The sequence below is a fragment of the Talpa occidentalis genome, unplaced genomic scaffold (genome assembly GCF_014898055.3).
Source record: "Talpa occidentalis isolate TD23 unplaced genomic scaffold, MPIMG_talOcc4v2.1 talOcc4.12, whole genome shotgun sequence".
NCBI classification, from domain to species: domain Eukaryota; kingdom Metazoa; phylum Chordata; class Mammalia; order Eulipotyphla; family Talpidae; genus Talpa; species Talpa occidentalis.
Genome location: NW_023601212.1, coordinates 28,405,963 through 28,426,973, shown reverse-complemented (window position 1 = coordinate 28,426,973; position 21,011 = coordinate 28,405,963). Strand labels below are relative to the sequence as shown.

General features: G+C 37.3%; 1 protein-coding gene across 2 annotated transcripts in view; it reads left to right on the top strand.

Annotated features, from left to right (window-relative positions):
• The window catches only part of ZBTB44 (zinc finger and BTB domain containing 44), a 54,898-nt gene extending 34,665 nt beyond the window's left edge, over positions 1-20,233 (top strand). The window contains exons 3-6 of one of the 2 annotated variants that reach the window (XM_037505643.2): positions 11,047-11,131; positions 14,247-14,410; positions 16,464-16,547; positions 19,182-20,233. In XM_037505643.2, coding sequence (XP_037361540.1) covers positions 11,047-11,131; positions 14,247-14,410; positions 16,464-16,547; positions 19,182-19,192 — 344 coding nt within the window. In that variant the 3' untranslated portion in view covers positions 19,193-20,233. Of the gene's footprint in view, positions 1-11,046; positions 11,132-14,246; positions 14,411-16,463; positions 16,765-19,181 lie in introns of both variants that reach the window. The other variant, XM_037505642.2, reaches the window with a different exon arrangement.
• The last annotated feature ends 778 nt before the right edge of the window (positions 20,234-21,011 follow it).

Genomic DNA, 21,011 nt, shown 5'->3' with positions numbered 1-21,011 from the left:
CTGCCGCCCGCTGCTCCCCTCAGCAGTGTATTTCATCAGTCTGCTTGTTCTGCTCTCCGCTCTGGCTCTGGTGAATTCTCTCACCCTCCCGCGCTTCTGACTGTACCCAGTGCTTGTATAAATAAATGAATAAATCTTTTTAAAAAAATAAAATAAATTCCAGGCCTCCCTGGTGGCACAAGGGGTTAAGATGCGGCCTATGAAGCTGTTCGCAGCCACTGCTGCACGTGTTCTATCCCTGGCCAGGGAGCTACCCACATGGCGCAGCAGACCTCTCCTGACTCACCCACTGCTCCCCTCGGCAGTGTATTTCAGTCAGTTCGCCTGTTGTGTTCCCCACTCTGTCTCTGGTGAATCTTCTCACCACCCGCCCACACACACACCTCTGGCCTGTACCCCAGTTCTTGTGTGCATAAATAAATCTTTAAAAAAAAAAAAAGAAATTCCTTCAGTAGAATTAATCAGTTCCTGCAAACCAAGCTGAAATGTACTCCAAAGAGAACCTACTATCCCAATCAGAATTATTAGAAAGACACTTTCTGATTGGATAATCCTTAACCAATAGGATTATAATAACTTCAGCAGAAACATTTTGGTGATGTGAGGCCAAGATCCAGTTGGTTTTTTTTTTTTTTTTTTTTTTAAACTAAGGTTGAGTAATGTGATACGATATGGGGTTCTTAGAAAAGAGTCTACCCTGAAATGTGATTTTTTTTTAAATAAATTTTATTTTTATATTCCCCTTACAATTGCAATCCCCTTATTTTGACCCCAATCCCTCCCCTCCCCACCCCCCACCACCCATAGAGTGTCTCTGGTTCATAGTTGTTTGTTGATTTTGATTTTCACTTTCTTATAGTTATTCATTTTCCTGGTCCCTTACTTAAGTTTTCTAGATTCCTGTTATGAGTGAGACCATCCGGTATTTTTCTTTTTCTTTCTGGCTTATTTCGCTGAGCATGATCCCTTCCCGCGCCATCCATGTTGCTGCAAATTGCATGTGTTTATCTTTTTTGAATGCTGAGTAATATTCCATGGTGTATATGTACCACATCTTGATCCAGTCATCTATTTTTGGGCATTTGGGTTGTTTCCAAAGCTTAGCTATTGTAAATAGTGCTGCTATAAACATAGGGGTGCAGGTGCTCTTTGGAATTGATGTTTCTGTGTCCTTTGGGTAAATACCTAGGAGTGGAATTGCTGGATCATATGGAAGCTCTATGTTTAGTAGGTCAAGAAATCTCCACACAGCTCTCCATAGTGGCTGGACCAGTTTGCACTCCCACCAACAGTGCAGGAGAGTTCCTTTTTCTCCACATCCTCGCCAACATTTGTTGTTGCTAGTTTTTTTAATATGTGCCATTCTCACTGGTGTAAGATGGTATCTCATGGTAGTTTTAATTTGCATTTCCCTGGTAACAAGTGATGTTGAACATTTTTTCATATACCTGTTGGCCATGAAATGTGTTGATTTTTAAAAAAGATTTATTTATGCATACAAGAACTGGGGTCTAGGCCAGATGTGCAGGGGGTAAGAGAATTCACCAGAAACAGAGTGGGGAGCAGAACAGGTGGATCTACTGAAATATACTGCTGAGGGAAGCAGCGGGTAAGACAGGAGAGGTCTGCTGCGCCATGTGGGTTAGCTCCCTGGCCAGGGATCAAACTCATGTCGCAGTGACTGGCAGAAGCTTGATAGACTGAGACTTTTAACCCCTGTGCCACCAGCGAGGCTTCTGTCCTGAAATGTTTAAAGTTTTTACATTTTTGTCAACTGGATCAGATGGAAGATCATAGATCCAGCAGTCTATTCAGAGTAGTAGCTGCAATCTAAAAAAAACATAGAAGAGTTTTGTTTTTCCCTACTTAGGTGGTCAGAAATAATTGAATGAAGATGAGAGATTGTTTCAGTCATAATAGACAAAATTAGTAATAAAGAAATGAAAAGTCTTAAAGTCAGGGCAGAAGCTATCCACTTTTTAATATAGTAGTCTTCTGGAGAGTCCTCAGAATATGTAATTTAAGGTCTTCTAATGGAATTGGGTGGATGTACAGTAGTCAGAAGGATGTGCTATTTATCTTTTAAGTTGGGAAATATGAATCCAGTGACCAACACTTTGAAGTTTTATGGCTGAGTGGTTGCTATCTGGTCAATTTCTTTCCACTATTCTGTGGCAAGTTTTCTCTGGTGACATCTTTTCCAAAATACCAAAGCTTCAGATTTTAGGTCATTTAGAAACTGCTTTGATGAGTATTTTCAAAATGCAATTCATACATATCTGTGGTAAGAGTGTTCAATCATATTACCTGGTAGTATGGTAGAACCTAAGATTTAAGCTAAAATTCCCATTTACAAAAGGTAGCTGCTTATTAACTTATAAGGAGTTAAATTGTGGGTCCCAGAAAGGAGTTATATTACTCTCAAAGCTCTTGGCCATAGTTTGTGCTGTGGAAAATTGAGAGGTTTTTTTTTTTTTTTTTTTTTAAGTTTTATTTATTTATACAAGAGCTGGGGTACAGGCCAGAGGCGCAGGAGGGTGAGAAGATTCACCAGAGACAGAGTGGGAAGCAGAACAGGCAGACAGACCGAAAGCAGTGTTGAGGGGAGCAGCGAGTGAGACAGGAGAGGTCTGCTGTGCCATGTGGGTATCTCACTGGCCAGCCGGGAATGGAACCCATGCTGCAGAGGCTGCAGACAGCTTCATAGCACTGCACTCAACCACTGCGCCACCAGGCCCCAGAAAAATGAGAGTTTTTAAGTGCTTTGATAATCATAGTTTTAGAATTGCACTTGTTCTCTTTATTTTTAATGAAGTTTTTGAATGATTAAAAATAGTGATGAGTCTGAGTAAAAGATAAAACTTTTACAACTATCAGGGAATATGTCGTCCTGTTACTGGAAAACTGAGTTGGGATCTCCCTAGTAAGGAATACAAAGTTATTTTTTTCCCACCATTACAGCATAGCTGTTTAGCATGAGAAGCTCCCAGTTTACTCTGAAAATAAGCAATAACAAGAACAAACTCATAGTTCATTTGGAGGTTTTTATAGTGTATTTCAGTGGCTCATTCCTATTTGTATCTTACCAAGGTTGTATCATTGACAGAAAAGCCCTACACATAGGCAACATCCATGGCAGTACCATGTAGTTGGCACAGTGTTGACAAACCTCAAATAAGCAATCTTGTTCATCTGAGAAACTCTTCCAAATGGCCACCTGCAACTCCAAATTGCCCTTGGTAAAACTGAATCAGTTGAGAGATTAGTATACAAGTTAGTGTTACAGTGAAAAATGCATGAAGGAAGCAGATGTTTGACCTGCGAAAGGTGCAGTTTTAAATTGAGACAACCCATGGGAACTGCAACTATCCATTAAGAGCAATGCTTGTGTAACTTTTTATTTCCTGTGCTTGGGTAAAGGCCATTTGTCAACTATCAGACAAAAACTCCTGATTCTGGGCATATGGAACTAAGTAGAGCGGTTCCTGGGGATGAAAGGACAAAATTGAAGCAGTTCTCATAAAGTTTTTTTTTTTTACATATTCATTGAGATACGTTACATATTGTAAAACCCAGTTAAAGTGTACACTCCAGTGGTTTTTAGTATATTCAGAGTTGTGCAACCATTTCCACAGTTGTAAGTTTTATAGTATTTTCATCACCTCAGAAAGAAGCCTTTTAACCCTTAGCAGTAACTTCTTACTCTTTCCTAGTCTCACCTCCAACTCTAAACAATTTCTGATACACTGTCTCTAAATTTACATATTCTGGTTATTTCATATAAATAGGATCATGTAATATATGGTCTTTTCTGACTGGCTTCTGTCACTTTTCATGATACTTTTAAGGTTTATCTATGTCATAACCTTGTTATATTTTAAAATGTTCTTCTAGTCAGAAATCTTCTGAACTTGGCTTCCAGGGCCATTTGGGATGGGCCAGTCAGGCTTTTGCCCATCTTCTCATTATAGTCTGTCCTCTTGTAGACAAAGAGTAGATACTAGACAGATCATAAGATCAAGTGTTAGAGGGCCTCCCCGGTGGCGCAGTGGTTGAGTGCTGGGTTGCGAAGCTGCCCGCAGCCTCTGCAGCACCGGTTCGATCCCTGGCCACCGGGTGAGGATCCCACATGGTGCGCAGACCTCTCCTGCCACCCGCTGCTCCCCTCAGCACTTTGTCAGTCTGCCTGTTCTGCTCTCTGTTCTGGCTCTGGTGAATTCTCTCACCCTCCCATGATTCTGACTGTACCCAGTGCCTGTATAAATAAATCTTTAAAAAATAAATAAATAAATAAAGCTAAATCACAAGAGTTTCACCTTTAAAAAAAAAAAAAAAAGATCAAGTGTTAGAAGGCTAGAAAAATTGGAATAATGACAAATATGGTTAGATAACCATAATAGTCCCCCAAAGACTTTAGGAAAATAAAATAAACCCAACAGTGAAGGGCTTTGGTGAAATCCAGTTCACTATGAACTACCTCCTAAGGTAAGGAGGGCAGGTTGCACCTCAAAAGTGGTTTTTTTTTCTTTAGGCATTCTTTGCATTTTGGTATAATTTTGAGGTATTTTAATGTCTTTTTCTTTATTTTTTAAAAATATATATAAACACACATAAAATAATACAAAGGGATTTTAGAAGTATGCTCTGTTATCAAGATTCCCTGTATAGGTAAAGCAATGAGAACTTCAACTATGTATCTTCATGAGGCCTCCTCTCCATATCTGCCAATACTTTGTTGCCAGAGATCACCAGGATTTGTGGCAGGAGAGATCACACACCATGGGGTCTTTAAGGTACCTCAGTAAGTGTATGAGGCAGAAATTAATGGAGGATTGGGCTTGCTTTAGGTGATTTTAGGGAGGATTTAAGGAAGTAGGGTTTTTCCAGGACTGGTGATGTCAGAAAGCAAGGATAATTCTATGATTGGGTATCTTAAATACCTAGGAATACAGACTAAAACAAACCTAAAGCAACAATTACATATATTAGCTGGAGAGAAGAGGGGAATATTTGGTTTTTCTGTGATTGCACAGTGACCTTGTTTTTGTCTGTGCTTAAGCAAAATTATGTGTTTTGTTTCAGACCATTGTGGCCTGGTCTCTGATACTGGTATTCTGAAAGATTACTTATGTCCAACAGGAAAACACTAAACCATTTTTGGGGAGGCCGGATCCACTCCTGAATGTTAGGGGCTGCTTTTCTCACATGAAATGAAATACTATATTTAAAACATTTAGAACAGTACTGGCAATGCTCAGCAGTAGATGGCCACTATAATTTTTCACCACCAGAAGGTTTTTTTTTTTTAAATTTATGCATACAAGAACTGGGGTACAAGCCAGATGTGTGGGGGCATGAGAAGATTCACCAGAGACAGAGTAGGGAACAGAACAGGCAGATAGACTGAAATACACTGCTGAGGGGAGCAGCAGGTGAGTCAGCAGAGGTCTGCTGCACTGTGTGGGTAGCTCCCTGGCCGGGAATCGAACTCATGCTGCAGTGGCTGCCAACAGCATCATAGATTGCATCTTAACCCCTTGCGCCACCAGGGAGGCCCCACCAGAAGGTATTTTGGAGGAGTCAGGTACTTAATAATGGTTGTTAGCAGCAGAAAATAGGAGTCAGTTTGATGTAACAGAACTTGTGATACAGCCCTCATTGGTGGAAAATCTTTATCTTCTTTGATAAGATACTCTACCATATACAGCTGATTAACTCTGCAAATTAGCTTTTCCATTTCATAAGCGTTCTGTTAGTAATTCTTAGACCTTAGCCACTGAGAGCAGAGGAAACTTTAATAGTTTAAGAAATACCACGATATCAGTTTCAGGATAGTGAAAAAAAGTTAAGTGAAAAATAAGATATTGTGATATTAAAGCAGTTCAATTAAAATTCCAATTCTTATAATTTGTGTTATTGGCATCACAGGAAAAAGTTTACAATATTTATTTTTGCCAATGATTGCATAAGTGATGTGACACCATTTATGTGTTATAATGTCCATAGTTTAGATAGAATTCTAAAAGTGTCTTTTATTTTTAACTTTTAATTTAGCTTGGAGTGGCTTTTGTTTTTATTAGCTTTTGGTGCATTTAATAGCCCATGGTCACTCCCAGAGGTCAAGGCATATCATAATGTGAAATGGATTTAAGAGGGACCATGGGACCATCTGCTAAATGTACCTTTATTCCATTTTAGTTCTTTTTCACCAGCTTATTAAAACAAATCCTTTATATACTAGAATCAATCCAAATTGGAGTATTTTTTATTTCAACCTCATCAAGACTTCCCCTCCTCCTAAAAGTAGTATAACTTCCCTGATGGCAAGGAGAAGATATAAATTATATCAGTTTTCTTGGCCTGCCCAAAATCACACCTTAGCTTTTATGCAAATCTTTGCTTAGAAACTGAAATATTACTATAAAACAGGTGTTTTTGTGTGTCTATGGTGACCACTTCCAAATGCTGGAAATTTCCAGTCTGTATCCTAGGACAGATTGAAATGATAATGTTTAAAGTTCACTTTTCTTTAAGGAAAGTGAGAATGAGAAGATATTGACAAATGAAGTTTTTTCTTAAGCAAAATGCAGCATTATCTGTCTTTTAAACCACTTTTCTGTGTTAAAAACAAATCAGAATGATCAGGAATAAATTAGAAAGGTAGGCACAGGACAAATGGGGGTGCTGTTAGGGTTAAACATGAACACACATAGTCTGGTAAAGATTAAGTCAAAGCAAGATGTAACACTGCCAAATTTTTAGCTCAGATGATGTTCAAAATTAATTTTGGGGCCTCCCTGGTGGCGCAAGGGGTTAAGCACCACACTATGAAGCAATCGCAGCCTCGCAGCACGAGTTTGATCCCCGGCCGGCCAGGGAGCAACCCACATGTGAAGCAGACCTCTCCTGTCTCACCCACTGCTTCCCTCAGCAGTGTGTTTCAGTCTGCCATTCTGTTCCCCACTCTGTCTCTGGTGAGTCCTCTCACCCCCCGCATCTCTGGCCTGTACCCCAGCTCTTGTATACAATCATAAATCTTTTTAAAAAAAATTTTTTTTTGATTTCTTAAAAGGGATTAGGTTAGTTTTTTGGAAATTTTTATGTAAGTGGAAATTTCATTTTATATAATTTCAACTAATTCAATGTTGCAAAGAAAAAAGTATTTTCATCAGAAGGAACTTCTATTCTGTGTGTCTCTTAGCAGATATTTATTAAATGTTGCATGTATATGATGTTGTATAAGGTGTCAGTACAAAATGTACATTTTTTCATTAAAATATTGCAAACAAAAGTTTGTTCACTATTCATGTACTATACAACTTCAGGCAACTCAAATTTACATGGTATATGCCTATTTGCATGTAATAATATTGACAGAGTTCAGTACCTAATAAGAATAAGCTAAGTTGTTTCTATCTACCTTCCCACTAATAAACAAACACTTAAGAACATATACACACACACTTTTAAAGGTCACTTCAAAAGTGTTTGTAAAGATAGTCAAGCACCTGCCAGGTTAAATTTAGGGTGACAGGACACCTGACCCAGAAAGGTAAGTAGATTTTCTGAACACTAAAAGTTTGAATAATAGTTTCAGAGAGCAGTTTTTTCCTAAGATACTTGCCGAAACAAACGGGTTTTAGTTCATCAACTCAAGTGAGGCAAGGCCCACAGCATGTGAAAGTTAATCTCAGAAAAGTTGCCCCACACTTAACTAGGTACCCCAAAGTCCTTCTTTATCACTAGAACTAAACCTGTTACCCTTCCTCCAGACTCCAGGGGACTGTAGAAAAAACTACCAGGGAATTGGGCAGACTACAAAATGAAAGGGAAAAGGGAAAAACACATCCCTAAGTTGTGACCATTGACCAGCTTCTTGCAGATTTATGTCCTGATCATTCCTTGATCAGGTAGGTCAAGGAATCAGTGAATTCGTTTTAGGGAGTGCCCTCCAGGACCCTCACAGAAACAAACTTCTCTGAAAATAGGGTATATTCATCCCAACCTCAGCAAATCAATCCTCTGTAAATCATTTCATGGGCAGCAACCACTGTCAAAAATATCCACAGCATGCAAGGGAACATGACGGAGAAAACCAACTGAGAGGAAAAACAAACAGCAGAAATAAATTGGCATAGCTGTTTGGCATAGTTTTCACAGATATAGGATAAATTTGTTTACTATGTTTAACAAACAAGTTTCAGTAATAATTGCAAAGAGTAATAAACTATAAAAATTAATATAACAGATTTGGGGGAAAAAACCAAACAGGGCTTTTAGGAAAGAAAGAAAAATAAAACAAAAATCTTAGTCAACATTTTAGCAGCAGATTGTCCTTAGCAGAAGAAAGGATTTATGAAGAAGATAGAATTAGAGAAATCTGTTTATTGCACAGAGAAAAACTGTATTAATGAAGGTTCTTTAGAAAAGCAATAAATCGGACATAGATTGATATCTAGAAGAGATATATTAGGAGGAGTTCACTCAGGATTATGGAGGCCATCAAGTCCCATAATATGCCAGCTGGAGTCCCAAGAAAACCTGAGCCTGGGGCAAATGGTATTAATTCCAGTCCAAATCCCTAGGCCAGAGAAGCAGGACTATTGTATTCCAAGTTCATAAATAAAATTAGCCATCACAGAGACAAGAGTGGTAGAGACTGCAGTGTGGAGAAAAGGAGAAGAGACAGTGACTGGATTTTACAGAATTGATGAAAGACACCAGTCTATAGATTAGAGACCAGCAAATCCCAAATATAAATTAAAAAAAGAAACTTAGAATGTTAAGAGATTTTTAAAATGAGTATTACCTTCAGAAGAAACATCTGACAATATTAGCATCAGAAACTAGTGAGATGACATCCTCAATGAGCTGAATGAAAATAACTGTCAATCTAGAGGTATATACACCGTGAAAATATCTTTGAGAAATGAAAGAAAAATAAGGAAATTTTCAAAGAAAACAAATCATTACTAAATTAAGAATGGACTTCAGTCAGAAATGAGCACAGATGAAGAACTAATATACAAGAAGAAATGAAGAGCAAAGGTAAATATATGGACAGATGTAAATAAACATTGCTTGTATCAAGGAGTAATATGTCTTAGTTTTATCAAAATTAAGTAAAATATCAAACAATGTCAGTTGCAAAAGGAAATATGTGGGAAATGGAAGAATTAAGGTGTTCTTAGATCCATACATTATGCAGGAAAAGGTAACAATTTTGTTTGACTTTAGACTTTGATAAGTATGTGCCTAGTTTCTGAAGTAACTAATAAGAATAGGAAAAAATTACATGATTCCAAACTAAAAGAATGGTAGAAATGGGATGATGATTATCACATTCATTCAACAAGCTGATTGTAAAAATGTATAGAGAAATTCAAGGGACCAAAAATAGCCACAATGTTTAGGAAGCACATGAACAAGGTGAGAGGAGTTACTCTACCTGATAACAAGATTTATTATAAAGTTGTAGTAACTACAGATTGACATTAATGCAAGTCCAGACAAGCAGATGGAAGTAGACAAATGGAGACAGATTCATGCATTTATATACAGTTGATACATGATTGAAATGGCACTGCAGAGCAGAGAAGAAAAAACAGACTTTTAATAAGTGTTCAGTCACAAAATCAACTCCAGGTGGATTAAAGACCTAAATGTCAAGGGCAAAATAAATCTTATAACCTGAGAGATAGGGAAAGATTTTTTAAAACAAGACAAGTTGTAACCATAAAGGAAATTATTTAATAAGTTGAAAATTAAAATTTTGAAGAAACAAGATTTTAAAAACAAGCCATGGAAGAAGAGAAAATATAATGTATCACTGACAAAGAGTTTATTTCTTAAATACGAAAATAACTCATAATAAAAAGCAGACAATAACAAAACTTCAACAGGCATTTCACAAAAGAGGCATTCAATAGAGAGGTGTTCACCCTCAGTAGTAATAAGAGAGATGAAACTCAAGCCACAAGAAATATTACTACATCCCTTCTAGGTTGGCAAAATTTGTAAAAATGCAACAATATCAAGAATTGATGAAGAAGTAGATGAACATGACTCATGTATTGCAGGTGATAATGTAAATTCAGTGAAATCACTTTGGAAAAGAAGTCAAAGATCTATGTATACTATGACCCAGAAATTCCTCCATGTAGGTAACCTAGAATAAACCATTTATACCCATTAAGTTACTTGAACAAGAATATTCACAGCAACATTGTTCATAATAGCCTGAAACTGAGTGAAAAGGATAAATTAATTTTGTGCAGCAACAGTTTGAATTTCATGTACATGTAACAACAGGAATGAAGCCACAGTATTGAATTTATATGAAGTTTGCAACCAGGCAACACAAAATTGCTATTTATAATGAAGGTAGCAGACTTTCCCTTAAGGGGCATGATAGTAAATATTTGAGACTTAATTATCAACATGACTTCTGTTGCAACTGCTACTCCCCTCTGCCACTGTAATGTGAAAACAACAATAGATGGTGCATGACTATGTTCCAGCAAGAACCAACTCCTAGTTTATGGGTACATGCAGTTGAGATAAAATTACTTTTAAAAGGAAAGGGGACAGAAGAGAAGGAAGGAAAGGATAACCATAATAGACAAGAGAATGGCTCTCTATTAGGAGGAGGAGGGATTTGTGATCAGAGAAGGGTAAATCACTTCTGAGATTCTGGTGATGTGTTATTAGGACCTCTGCATAAAAGTTGTATGTACAGTGAGTTGTATATCACAATAAAACAAGTTTTTAAAAAATTTTTTCAGTGCTTGAGTAGTGATAACATTTAATTTTATGTGAATTTGTTTTGTTTACACTTGCATTGCTCTGTTTCTGAAATTTAGACTTCTAAAAAAATTTCAACAGTAATATAAAACAAGTAAATATATAGAACATTACTATTTTGATTTAATATGATTTGATATACACATCATATAATCTGAGTTTGAGGCTTGTAGCTACAACTTGCAGTTACTACCTTTTTTTTTTTTTACACCAGAGTATTAACAGCTGTTCTTTTATTCACAGGCTCAGTAGATGAAGGTGTCACCGAAGGGTTGCCTACACTTCAGAGCACCTCTGCAACGAATGCTCATGCTGATGATGATGATCGGTTAGTACTGACATAGTATGTGGTTTTCTTGTGATGGCTGTGCTTGCAACTCTTAAATTCAAGCATTTTATATGGGGGTTATATAGGAAGCTTATTGGGGGGGTCTCCCTTGGAGGCGCAGGGGTTAAATCTCAGCACTATCAAGTTATTGCCAGCCACTGCAGCAGTTTAATGCCCAGCAGGCCAGGAAGCTAACCCACATGGAGCAGCAGACCTCTCCCATCTCACCTGCTGCTCCCCTCAACAGTGTACTTCAGTCCGTCTGCCTGTTCTGCTCCCTACTCTGTCTGTGGTGAATCCTCTCACCCCCTGCACCTCTGGCCTACACCCCAGTTCTTGTATGCATAAATAAACCTTTAAAAAAAAAGCTTATTAGGACCCCACTTTAACAATTTTCGGATGAGGTAGCATCACCACATAATAAATTAGACCACCTTCACAAGGGTATTTTTTGGCTTTTCCAAAACTACCCAGGCCTCCACTTTAAATAGTATCTGTATCTGGAGTAGCAAGCTGGACTGCAGGCCAACCCAGTCTACCATCTTTATTTGTAAATCAAGTTTTATTGGAGTATAGTTACACACATTTGTTTCCACATTGTCCATTGATGGCAAAATTGATCATGTGGTATGCAAAGTCAGAAATATTTACTGGCTGACCTGCTATAGAAAGTTTGTCAAATCCTCATCACTATACCCATAATTTTCAAGTTAATCTTGAGATTGTCCCTCCATACTTATTGGTTCCACATAGCTGTATAAGAGGCATTTGAGAGGTAATGTGGTCAAGACCTAACTCTAGACTTCTAACTCCCCTTCAAAGACAACTCCTCCAGTCTTGCTCATCTCATTAAACAGCAAGAGCATCTCCACAACTTCTCAAGCAATATCTCTGGGAATAATTTTATATTCTCCTTTCCATGGCCACCCCATTCTCCTATTTAATCCTTGAGCAAGACTTGTCAGCTCAACTTCTGTCTCCAAAATATATCCCTTACCAGTCCACTTTTCCTTCATCTCTGCTATAATCACCCTACCTCAAAACATGATCATCTTTTGCCGTGACTAATGCAGTAGCCTTCAACGAACTTATGATTTCATTCTCCCTTATTACATTCTCAAAATGGCAGCCAGAATATTTTTTTTTTTTTATTGTCAGGTTATGTTTTTTTTTTTTTTTTTTTTTAAATAGAGGCATGTTTTATTTATTTGTTTGTTTGTTTGTTTATACATGCACTGGGTACAGTCAGAAGTGCGGGAGGGTGAGAGAATTCACCAGAGCCAGAGCGGGGAGCAGAGCAGGCAGAAGGACCGAAGTACACTGCTGAGGGGAGCAGCGGGCGGCAGGAGAGGTCTGCAAGCCATGTGGGACCCTCCTCCGGTGGCCGGGGAGCAGCCGGGGATCGAACCGGCACCGCAGAGGCCGCGGGCAGCTTCACAACCCAGCGCTCAACCGCTGCGCCACCGGGGAGGCCCTTATGTTGCTTTTTTAAGCATTAGTTTCTTAAAACATTCCAGTAAATTCATATCTAAATTTTCTGTGCCTCTTTTAAATCAAATTTTATTGATTTCTATTCATTTACATAATTATAATATTAGGGGTACAACCACACCTCAACATGTTCACATGCTTCACCCACCCTCCACTAAAGTTCCAATACACTGTCACATCCTCCACTCTCCTCCTCCCCCTCTTTCCACCAACTTTCTATGCCTTTTAAGGACTGCATGGTATGACTTCTGCCGCACTCCCTTCAGCCCATTCTCCTTGCATTCTACATTCTAACACTATTACCCTGGAATATTTCATGTTTGTTCATGCTTTGGGCTTTTCTGCCGCTTTAGAATCTTTACTCTGCCTGAAATGCTTTCACCCCTGGTTTTCACTTTGATACCTCTTTTTTGACCTCTAGTTCACTTTTTAAATGTCAGTTTTCAAGGAAGCTTTTCCTAGCCACCAGTCTAAAATAAAATAGCACTAATCACTATTCAGTCACCCTGTTTTAATTCTCTGTTCTGATAATATTCCTGGGTATTTATTGACTCTCTGATCACTGAATATAGACCCCACTGTGTGAATGAACTCCTCATAGAGCATGTAGAACAGACTTAAAAACTGTAATTGTTGAATACTTGAAGGATTAAAGGAATTCAAACAAGGTTAACTGTTCTTAAATAGCTACCCTTGGTAGAATAGGTTATTTGAATAAAATTAAATGAATCAGTCATTTGAATAAATTAATGAAAGCTTAAAAAGAATTGTACCTACATTCCTTAATTTCAAATAATAATGAGGTTGTCTGTTCCATACTAGGTACTGTGCTAAATGGTGGAAATATAAAGATGAAATGTATAGCCCTTCCTCTCAAAGAGATCTAACCAATTTGGGGGAAGGGAGAAAGTTTGAAGATAGACAAGTAAACCGATGATTATAAGTGATTTGCATATAGTTCTCTTCTTCTGCATAGGAAGTTAACCTATGCAGGGAAATGACTTCTTAGCTAGACTTTATACAATGGATAGTTGTTAAATAGGCAAAGAATGTAGGCAAATAGAAGTTAAGTGTACAAAATGTATGTATATATAAAGAGGACCTGTTTGCTATAGAATGTGTTTGGAGGGGTATGACAAGAAATGAGACTGGAAAAGAACCCAAAATCCAGATCATGAGGAGTCTTATATACCTTACAAAGGGAGTTTAGACTTTATGTTGAAGATAACCATTGTGGGATTTTAAACAGGGGATTATCTTAATCAAAAGTCACTGTGAAACAGCTGGATGGATTGGTGTGGTACCAAAGGAGAGAGTTTCTCATTCTGCCTTGCACTGATGAGGGTCTAAATTACAGCAGCAGTGAAAAAGAAAGGACCAGAGAAATTAAGGATCCCTAAGTAAATTGATTTTAATATGTTCTGTGGTCATACATCCTTGAATATTAAGATGCTGGCCTTTGGGGCAATACTATTGTTTTTCATTTTGCTATAAATGAAACTTGTAATCCAACAGTTGTTTAAAAAGACATTGTATTTTTTCTTTTGTTCATTTAAAGTTGTGCAGAAATGTTTATTCAACTTAAAAATCAGAGCCTGGTTGCCTTCTTTGGTCTGTTTTTTAGATTGGAAAATGTTCAGTATCCCTACCAACTCTACATTGCTCCTTCTACCAGCAGTACAGAACGACCAAGTCCAAATGGTCCCGATAGACCTTTTCAGTGTCCAACTTGTGGGGTGCGATTCACCCGTATTCAGAACCTAAAACAGCACATGCTCATCCACTCAGGTAATGTCATCTTTCCTATTATTGTGTAAATGAGAGCTCTAAAACATTATTTTAACATTCCAGGTAAATACAGGAAATGGGATTTTTGAGTTTAAAGTATCTAGGAAGTTAAATGAGAACAGATAAGCCTCAGGCATGTTGCTGAAATGGTGCAATATCAGAATGCTATTTGTTTAATACATTGCCATGTTCTGTTTAAAACTTGGAGAGGGAATATATGTAATATTAAATTAAAGATATCAGAGACCTCCCTGGTGGCGCAGGGGTTAAAGACAGCACTATCAAACTGTTGGCAGCCACTGCAGCATGAGTTCAATCCCCAGCAGGCCAGAGTGCTACCCACATGGCGCAGCAGACCTCTCGTCTCACCTGCTGCTCCCCTCAGCAGTGTATTTCAGTAGATCTGCGTGTTCTGCTCCCCACTCTCTGGTGAATCCTCTCATCCCCAGCACCCCACACCTCTGGCCTATACCCCAGTTCTTGTATGCATAAATAATCATTAAAGAAATAAATATACTGGCTATATTAGATTTGTATATATGTGTGTGTGTGTGTGTGTGTGTGTGTGTGTGTGTGAGAGAGAGAGAGAGATGTACCATAGAGATTATAAAGCAAATGAAGTTAAAAGTATACATTGGTGCTCTTTGTACTATTCTTATAACTTCTCTTTCTGTTTGAATTTATTTCCAAATAAACTGATTTAAAGAACTTAATAACAGGGCCTCCTTGATGGCCTAGGGATTAAGTCTCAGAGTTATCACCCTGACTGCTTGAGTTCGATCCCTAGCCAGGGAGCTAACCCACATACAGTGCAGCAGACCTCTCCTGTCTCACCCGCTGCTTCCCTGAGCAGTGTATTTCAGTAAATCCACCTGCTCTGCTCTCCACTCTGTCTCTGGTGAATCCTCTCACCCCCTGCATCTCTGGCCTACGCTCCAGTTCTTTGCAAAAATAAATAAAATCTTTTTTAAAAATTTAATGACAGTTTTAATTCTTCAATCCTAAATTTCTCCATGCCCTCATTTAGTCAGCTTTGTAGTTGTTTTGTTTAGTATAAAAAAGATTTTGGGGGCCTCCCTGGTGGTATAGTGGGTTGAGCACAGCACTGTGAAGCTGTCCGCAGCCTTTTCAGTGCGGGTTCGATTCCCGGCCAGCCGGGGAGATTCCCACATCGCGCAGCAGACCTCTCCTGCCTCTCCCGCCATTCCCCTCAGCAGGGTCTTCGGTCCGTCTGCCTGTTCTGCTCCCCAGTCTGTCTCTGGTGAATCCTCTCACCCTCCTGTGCCTCTGGCCTGTACCCCAGTTCTTGTACAAAAATAAATCTTTAAAAAAAGAGAGATTTTGGACAAATGATGTATAACATATTTGAAACTTAAGTTCAGTGATCACATGAAGGCAACAAAATGCTAGTGGGTAAAACACTGACCTCTGATGAAAAGGAATCTTTGCTACCGTTTGTCAGCTATATTATCTCACTTCTCTGTACATAGTTTTATGGTCTCAGACCTAAAACCAATTCCCTTTGACATTGTTAAATCAACAGATTGTATTTTGAAGATTTTTAATTTTTTGCCAAGAATGAGTTGGAGGGGATTATTAATATACTTTCCAAGTTATATTGATTTCTACACATTTTCTGTCACTACTAATTACTCAAAAACCCAATTCATCAAATAATAGTTCTGTCATGATAATTATATTCATAGATGTTAAAATTTTCCTTTTTTCCTTCTCTCTGCTCTCTGAGGAAGGAAAAAAAAGGTTTCTTACCTTTTCTATGCAAAGGGAAATTAGGTTGTTTTAAATAGTGCTTAAATTATGTTTTGAAATACCTATGTTAGTTTACACTTTCCTATTGTGTCTTTCTTCCCTTGCTTAACCCCCTTTTTTTAGGAGTAATGACTTTTCAATGTTGTGTGCCTTTCTGAAATACTGAATTAGAATTTTTGCTAATTTTATATTGAAACAAAATTACAATGAAAAATTTAGGGGGTTTATGACTTAGCAGTTTACTTTGTTTGTAGATAACATTTTGTCTTGCTTTATTTTATAGGAATTAAACCATTTCAGTGTGACCGCTGTGGGAAAAAGTTCACCAGGGCATACTCGCTAAAGATGCATCGCCTAAAGCATGAAGGTAAACGCTGTTTCCGGTGCCAGATATGTAGTGCCACTTTCACTTCCTTCGGGGAATATAAACACCACATGAGGGTTTCCCGGCACATTATCCGCAAGCCTCGGATTTACGAGTGCAAAACATGTGGCGCCATGTTCACCAACTCTGGAAATTTAATCGTGCACCTGAGGAGTCTGAACCATGAAGCGTCAGAGCTAGCAAACTACTTCCAGAGCAGGTGAGGTGCACAACGAAAACCCAACCAGGAAAACTTCTTTCTAAACTCTCTTTTCCTGCTTTTAGGGCAGCCTGCTGTGTTTTTTAATCAGGTTGCCAGCTAATCAGTCACATTCCTTTTAAATTCCCACTGTCATACTCTGATCTCCTGATCTGATACAATTTTGCTGAATCTTCTAAGTATATATAGTTATAAATATTTTTTTTGGCTGGTTTTAGAAATCTTTTCCTACAGAAGTAGACTACTTACCCTCTTTGTATTGTTTTAATAATATAAGGTTAAAGTATTCCATAGTGGATCTTAAATAGACCTCATTGGAAAATTTACCATGTCAAGTGATACTTAGTGATATTGGATTACATCAGACTCTTTGGACGTTAATAAATCCTTTTTAACTCTATGGTAAGGAATATACATTTATCAATAAGAAATTTCAACAACATTTACTATAGTGGGTGTGACTATTTAGATCAAATGAAGATTTCCCTTTCCTTCATTTTAGAGCATCATGTCTTTAGTATCATTTTTATTTTTTGATAGAGTTGCCTTTCTGATTTGTAGGGTATCCAGGTAGATCAGGTTCTAGCTACAGCTTTGCACTAACAATTTTTGTAACTGAATATATCACTTTATAGATGAAGAAACTTAAAATTTAGAGAAAGATAAAAATGTTACCTTCCATATGATTTTTTTAAGGTTTTCTCGGGTATAAAATTCTGTTTTTTTTTAATACTTTAACAGAATAATACTTCTGTAGGAACCCTTAGTTTCTTTTGTAAAATGAAACGTTGTAAACTTTTGAATTTTAAATCATTTTTATTTTTTAAATCTTACTTTCAAATAAATCCCAAATTAACTCCTGCATAGATTTTCTCTTCAAACTAGACATTCATTTTGTTTAATCATTCCTAACTCTAAGCATCTCGTCACATCACTAAACCTAGATTATGCATATATCGAATATTGTTTGGGACTAGAATAGTGTCCCTGGTAAGCACTCCTATTGTTTGTATCTTCCCTGTTTCCACTCTCCACTTCTCTTGTCTAACACCTGAAAACTCTTTAGAAAATATAGCATATGGCCTCCCTGGTGGCACAAGGGGTTAAGCACAGCACTATGAAGCAATCCGCAGCCTCTGAAGCATGAGTTCCATCCCCAGCTGGCCAGGGAACAACCTATATGGAGCAGCAGACCTCTCCTATCTTGCCCGCTGCTCCCTCAGCAGTGTATTTCAGTCCGTCTGCCTGTTCTTTCTCCACTCTGTCTCTGGCGAATCCCCTCACCCCTGTACCTCTGGCCTGTACCCCAGGTCTTGTATGCATAAATAAATAATTTTTTTTTTTTTAAGATTTTTTTTTTTTTTATAGAGGCATGTTTTTTATTTATTTGTTTGTTTGTTTGTTTATACATGCACTGGGTACAGTCAGAAGCGCAGGAGGGTGAGAGAATTCACCAGAGCCAGAGCGGGGAGCAGAGCAGGCAGAAGGACCGAAGTACACTGCTGAGGGGAGCAGCGGGCGGCAGGAGAGGTCTGCACGCCATGTGGGACCCTCCTCCAGTGGCCGGGGAGCAGCCAGGGATCGAACCAGCGCCGCAGAGGCCGCGGGCAGCTTCGCAACCCAGCGCTCAACCACTGCGCCACCGGGGAGGCCCAAATAAATAAATTTTTAAAAAATATATAGCATAAGGTATTTTAAGTTGCCTTTGCAGTAAAGCAGATTTTATTTTTTTTAATACCAGACAATCAAGTATAAATACTGATTATTATGAAATTTAATTGTTATATAAGAGTATTAAAGACATTCAATATCAGTAAATTACTTTCTGAGGACTGGTATATAGCCAGTCTTTTGGCATTCATTTCTAAAATCTGATTCAAAAGCAATTTTTTACTGTTTTTCATACTTCAAAGCTAATAGCAGAATATACATAAGTTATTCTTTTACATTTCTCTATATAGTAGATTATGTATAAGGTGATTTGTGCATAAGGATTTAATTTTAAAGACTTAACATACCCAAGAAGTAATAAAAAGCTAGGTTTACATATGTCTTAGTGTGTAATCCAAGGAAGGTTAAACATGTAAGTTATTGAGCTTGCTAGTTACATTTGTATTGTATACAGAAACTTCTACATAGAACAAGAAAGACTACTTAGGTGTCCAAATAACACTGAGGGTGGTAATTAATCTTACCTATTATTGGTAGAGAAACTTGCTATACTTTGGTTTTAATGGTTTATATGCTTCACATTAGGAAAGCTTAGAAGTTGAAAATCCCTGAGCTAAAATCTTCATCTGAGAATTGGGGAAATGACAAATCCCAATTTTTTTTTTACAAATCAGGTGTTTTGTTGTGTCTTATTTATTATTGGTTTGAAAATTAACTTTCTGTTTCATCCTTTGCTTCTTATCTAGTGATTTCCTAGTACCGGACTACTTAAACCAGGAGCAAGAAGAATCCCTTGTTCAGTATGATCTTGGAGAACACAGTTTCGAAAGCAACTCCTCTGTTCAAATGCCTGTAATTTCACAGGTCTCCTCGACCCAAAATTGTGAAAGCACTTTTCCTTTGGGGTCTCTTGGTGGGCTGGCAGAAAAAGAGGAAGAAATGCCAGAGCAGCCAAAGACCAGTGCTTGTGCAGAGGCAACCAGAGATGACCCCCCAAAATCAGAGTTGTCTTCTATAACTATTGAGTAATTTCATGGTTGGGCTTCATATTTGGTTTTTGGAAAGTGCCTGTGCTTGGTCTTGTACATTAAGTTTAATTTATAATTTTTTAAACAAAAAAGGGTTTGGGAAAACTTTCCCTTTTTACTTTGTAAGCCCTGCATCTGAAATTGTATTTTTCGTGACTGAGAGGTTGGTTCTATAAGTGCACAATAACATGATGTTGAAACAATAGAAATTATGAGATTTAAGGAGACTTAAAATATTTATCAGTTTCTCCTTCCATTGTTAAAAGTATGCTAACAATAGATCATTAGACAAAGAAAAAATCAGATAATTATTGACCTTCCTGAGATGAAACGATATACCAGAAACAAATTACTAAACAGAATGAGACAAATAACTTGGATAGATATTTGCTTCTATACACAGGACATTGTACAATATTTTATAAAGTCTATTGTTTTGGACAGTATTTATGGTAAGCTTTCTTAAAAATTATTAGGACAAATACTTCTGGAATTCAGTGTACTCCTTTTTTTTTTTTTTTTAAGCTTTTTCATTTCTGTTATGATTTTTTCGTGGTGAAAATTTGGTATTGAGATAGGCATTTCCTGTACCTTTATAGTACTATTTCTCCGAATAATCTCTCTTCCATGAAAGAAGGCAAAGAACCATGATAGAGAATAGTCAAACTGTGCATGAAATGACCAGAAATGGAGAATGAAGTATGTAAATCCCGCTTCATGAGAATTCTTTAATGCTGCTTTTCTGACTAAAATTATTGTTTACCTGATCTTTAAATGTTAATGACTGGCTAATTATAGGTCATTTCTATAGGTCATTCCTAAATTAGTTTCCTTTTGCCCCATCAACAGTACTTTCTATTGCATATACTGGTTTGTTACCATATAAAGGAAAAATATTGGAGATAGTCTATATTTTATATATAGGTTTATGTATTGTTGGGGATGATTTTATTGTGCTGTTTTGGACAAAATAAAGAATTCTATGTTAAAGCTACATTCTTAAACCCAACTAAGATCGTTTAAAAAATTCCATATGACAGCTATACATTGTCCATGTTCCAAAATAATTTTAGACATTGCCAAGTTTATTAAAGCTGTTGGTATATTTTTACACAATGAAAGCAACAATGTAAAAGATTAGAAGACTATAAAATGATCTATGATTCATAAATTTGTTTGGGAAAAAAAGAATTGTTAAGAAATGCTAAAAATCTTAACACCTCTTGCTACTAAAAAAAAAAAAAACTTCCTGATTTATAGTTGAAATTTATGATACTCTAGGCTGGAGTATACTTCTCATCTGGTGCCCTTACAGCATCACTGATCTTGATCCTTAATATTCATGAGTCCATGAACAATGAACTTTTGAGTAACTCTGTGTCTGTGTATATACCCAAAATTTAATAATTGTGAAAGCACCTGTGATTAACATTAGAAAAAAAGAAATAAAATGCAGTTTCTTATTTAAAACACAAGATTAAAACTTCATCTAGATGCTAGTCTTCAATAAAATATATTTTTAAGTTATAACAGTTTTTTTAAATTGGC